Source organism: Orycteropus afer, unplaced genomic scaffold (assembly GCF_000298275.1).
Source record: "Orycteropus afer afer isolate SDZICR_OR568_19922 unplaced genomic scaffold, OryAfe1.0 scaffold00001, whole genome shotgun sequence".
NCBI lineage: Eukaryota > Metazoa > Chordata > Mammalia > Tubulidentata > Orycteropodidae > Orycteropus > Orycteropus afer.
In genome coordinates, this window is record NW_006921588.1 from 36944393 (window position 1) to 36949377 (window position 4985).

General features: G+C 33.6%; 1 protein-coding gene across 1 annotated transcript in view; it reads right to left on the reverse strand.

Annotated features, from left to right (window-relative positions):
- The window catches only part of SCN2A (sodium voltage-gated channel alpha subunit 2), a 119355-nt gene that overhangs the window by 960 nt on the left and 113410 nt on the right, over positions 1 to 4985 (reverse strand). Inside the window, exons 23-26 of the mRNA XM_007954041.1 lie at positions 4076 to 4213; positions 3243 to 3347; positions 1890 to 2160; positions 6 to 235 (exon numbers count right to left, since the gene is read on the reverse strand). Of these exons, the coding sequence (XP_007952232.1) occupies positions 6 to 235; positions 1890 to 2160; positions 3243 to 3347; positions 4076 to 4213 (744 nt within the window). The remainder of the gene's footprint in view (positions 1 to 5; positions 236 to 1889; positions 2161 to 3242; positions 3348 to 4075; positions 4214 to 4985) is intronic.

Consider the following 4985-nt stretch of genomic DNA (forward strand, 5'->3'; position numbering starts at 1 on the left):
TTAACATAGGCAAAGTTGGACATTCCAAAGATGGCGTAGATGAACATGACCAGGAAGAGCAGGAGGCCGATGTTGAACAATGCTGGGAGGGACATCATCAAAGCGAACAGCAAGGTGCGGATCCCCTTCGCTCCTTTGATCAGACGCAGGATTCGGCCAATCCTGGCGAGTCGGATCACTCGGAACAGGGTAGGGGACACAAAATACTTTTCTATCAGCTCAGCCAGAAACATACCTGTGGAAAACCAATAAACAACAACAAAAATAGTGTTATATTTAATAATAACAAGTGAAAAATTCACATCGCTAAATAAACATTCCAAAAACCAAAAAGAAAAACAGGGAGCCCTGGTGGCATAGCACCTAAGGCATTTGACTGCTAACCAGAAGGTTGGTGGTTCAAACCCACCAGCCCCCATGCAGAAGCAAGACTGGGCAATCTACTTCCATAAAGATTTACCACCTCAGAAACCCATTGGGGGTCGCTTTGAATCAGAATCAACTCAATGACAGTGGGTTTATTCTTCTAAGGTTTTTGTAATTGCTTTTTTTTTTTTTGTTTGTATGGGGGAAGATGCAGAGTGATGTAGAGGGAAGAATATAGGCTTTGGAGACAGAAATACTTGGGAATAAATCCTGACTCTTGATTTTATGCATCAATAAATGGTGAGATTACTTTTGTCTTCTTGCTTTTCTTTTCTTTCTTTTTTTTATTTTTTATTTTTTGTTAAATTCAATGTTTACTGTAGAGTTTTGTCTTTGTACCAGACACAGGGCTTGGTGTAATTTCTTGGATAATCTCATTTAATCCTCACAATATTTTGCAGAAGTATTACTTGGAACACCAGGAATCGAAGAGCTACATAATCTGTATGCTCTCTGACTGTCATCTCTTAATTACTATATTACTATATCATAGCACTCTTGTGAGGATTTAATGACAGAGCACATTATTAAAACATGCAGTTTTACCAGAGAAATTAATTGTAAGGTATAAATAGTGGCATAACATTTCTCTCTTTATATATATTCTCTTTGCTCAAGTAGGCAGAATCCTGTCTAAAATCTCCTTTTACTTACTTATAGCACTTAGTACAATGATTGATAGATAAACACTTAATATAATATATGTTGATGTTAATGAACCTTTTTGGATTTTTGGACAAACTGTCTATTTCTGAGGGAAAATAGTAAGTCATACAACACTATCTAAATTCAAAGATATCATAATCATGTGAATGATTATGCATATAAACACACATGCACACTATTATAATTAACAAAGAGAATTATATACAATTTATAGATTATTTGACTACTTTTAATGATTTATGTCTGGTGGTACAGCTGTTAAAGCATTCAACTGCTAACCAGAAGGTCAGTGGCTCAAACCCACCAGCTGCTCCATGGAAGAAAGATGAGGCAGTTTGCTTCTATAAATATTTACAGCCTTGGAAACATTATGGGGACATTCTACTTTGTCCTATAGGATCACTATGAATCATAATCAACCCGAAGGCAGTGGGTTGAGATTGTTTTAATGATTCATGTGTGTATGTGTGTGTGAATTCTTTAATTAAAGTGATCCTTGTTAACATAACAGAAGTATGGCTGAGTGTATGATTATTATGCCAAAGTCACACCTATTGTCATCTGAAATGAGACAAGGGGATAAATTAAAGCTGAAAACATGTATATATTTACACATCATTTCATGCACAGCACACAATCAAAGACATGACAAAGTGAAGAATTGAGTACCAGACTGTTTTTTTTTTTTTTTTTTAGTCTAGGATGAATGAGAAAGATGAATGGAACACACCTCCAAATTTTAAAACGTAAGTTTTCACCATTAACTTTCTTATTTGAGTAAAAGCATCCATTCTTACCTACAATGGAGAGAATGACTACTACAAAATCAAAAATATTCCATCCAATGGTGAAATAGTAATAACGGAGAGAGATCAGCTTCAGCACACATTCTCCAGTGAACAGAACAATAAACACCAGATTAATCCAGTATAGAATGTTGGTCATTTCTTGACTCTGATCATCTGTTTCCACCATCATGGTGACCATGTTGAGGCAGATGAGGATCATGATGCTGATATCAAATACTTGTTTGGTTACAAAATCAAAGACCATTCCTTGGAATTTGTTCTGGAACAAAAAATATGTTGAAGTTATTTTAGATAATTAAAAAATCAAAAAACAAAACAAAAGAAAAAAAAAACCTAAGCCAATTTCTCTGATTTTAATATAGCAATATTAAAATGTAGAATTTATAAAAACATATTCTGTTTGCTTATTCTTAGAATGAATTTTGTCTATTGTCATATCTACCACTTTCACAAACATGTTAGTTTCATCTATACTATTTATGATACTATATTTTATGAAGTGATTATGTAAAAAATACCTACTATTTTATCAGTGCTCAGAACATCACTACATGTATGACAGTCAATAAATATTTGACACTATAATAAATATTTGTTATCCTAAGTGCTGAGGATGTATTAATAAAAATTTACTTTAAAGAACTAATACACAAGTAATCCTCCAGGTGTTTCTATCATTGCCAATGCCCCAACACACATACACAAATTGGTTTCTGTCTTTATATTTTCTACTCAAAGACATAGCATCTTAAATTCCACCTTAAGATGTAACTGAGTAAGTGTTCTAAAAATTATAGTTCAAAGAAAAGGCCATTAGTGGAAAAAAACTAGTTATATCCAGTTAAGTTCTGTACTCTATTTAATGGGATTGTACCAAGGTTAATATAGCTTGATAACTGCTCTGTGGTTATGTAAGATATTAACATAAGGGAAAGCTGGGTGAAGATTTTATGGGAAACATTCTCCAATCTTTTCACAACTCTTATATAAGAATGAAATTATCTTTTAAAAAAAAAAGTTATGGCTCCTATTCAGAAATTCAACCTTTGTTCTAGTCAATTTGGACCTTATATCCAAGTACTAACTGGCCCAAGTCTTGTTTATGATATTAAATCCTCATAAACAAGTTCTGATCATTGAACCCTGTTTTGTTCCTTTGTACCCACATCTGCATAGTATTTATTCCAGATGTTCTATGGTCTTGCTTTACTTTCATGCACTCTTTCATACTGCTAAGGTAAAAACTTGCAAATACACAGAAACATTAGTTTCTAGAGATTATTGGTTGTAAACTGATAGATGACATAGCTGTTACTAGTGATGAAAGTATGTAATTCTTACAGCAGGTCGAGGTATGGGTTTTTGTGGTTTCTTTGAACCAAGTTTTTTCATTGCATTGTAGTATTTCTTCTGTTCTTCTGTCATAAAAATGTCTTGACCTCCAAAGTAAAGAAATGAAAGCAAAACTTGTTAAAACCATGTTCTTTGCTAGTTATAATACCACCTTAGAAATGATTAAACATTCAGCTGCTAAGCAAAAGTTCAGTGGTTTGAATCCACCAGCCACTCCATGGGAGAAAAGACTTGGTGATCTGCTCCTGTAAAAAATTCTATTCTGTGCTATAGGGTTATTAGGAGTTAGAATCGACTTGACAGCATGTAACAGCAATCATGTGAAAACTGGTTCTTATATTCTGTTCCACTATTGCTACTACCAGGAAGCTCTGGTGGTATAGTGCTTAAGGCATTTGACAACTAACCAGAAGGCTGGTTATTCAACCCACCAGCCACTCCTCAGAAGGAAGGTTGGGCAACCTACTTCTGTAGTGATACCACTTTGGAAACCCAAGGAGGGGTTGCTATGAGTTAAATCGACTTGACTGCAGTGAGCTTGGTTTTTTGGTTTTTATTGCTACTACCTGTAATTATGAAGATGTGTACATTCACTGTATCAATTATGCCATATTAGTCCATTATATATCTTTAGTAGAGATACCAAAACATGTTATCTGAATGGTCAATTACCTAAAAAATTATAGCTAATTGAATCTCTCAAAATAATTTCTAAATTTTATATTCTTTCCTTTTACTTTTTGCATTTTGGAGCCAAAAGGCAACAACGTGGCCTGTTTAGTTCACACGTTAGAACAAAGATGAAGCTTTAGTATACTTATCTTCTTTTTCTGCTGGTTGAAGTTATCTATGATGACACCAATGAAGAGATTCAGAGTGAAAAAGGAACCAAAAATAATAAAGATGACAAAATAAAGGTACATGTACAGATTGTCTTCATACTTGGGTTGCAATTCTACCTAAAAATATGAGGAATAATTGCCATTAGATAAAATACTTGTTTTATTAAAAAGTACATCAGTGAATTTTCAGTTCTCAGTTGTGTCTATATTGCTAGGGACAGAGCTATTTCATAAAATCTAAAATATTTGTTAAAGAGCCTGACAAGACCGCTCACTGACTAGCAAAAATGAAACAACTCACAGAAAAGTCTGACTAATCAGAAATAATCTCATTAAATAAGTTCTGATATTGTTAATGAATTTTACTTTGTAAATAAAGATCCTCACAAAGCATGCAAATTGTGGATTTCCCCTTTCCCCAGATTAGATGTTAGAGTCACATTGCTGTGTTAAAACCTTTATAATTTGTTCTCTCTGACTCAGTTTCCTCATATGCAAAAGTGAACTAATAGGGTTAGACCTCATAAGATAGTTGTGGAGAATAAATATATTAACATATGGAATCTGTTAAGAAAAGTGCCTGCTAATAGTAACTGCTAGATATGAAGATTTGATATGCATTCCACACTTTTTTGTTTGTTTTTTAGGTAGACTAGAATTATTATATAGTGTGCATATAGGTAAATGGGTAAGATCTTTATTTCTGAAAATGAGTCTACTGATTCATCTTACACAGTAGGTCTTAGGCACTGTTTCTGTGACTATGAAATGCTCGCTTGTCCAGATCACTTTTTTTTTTTTCTTTTTTTTTTGTGATTTGGGTGAAGATTTACAGAGCAAATTCACTTTCCATACAGCAGTTCACATATACTTTGTCTCATGTCATTGA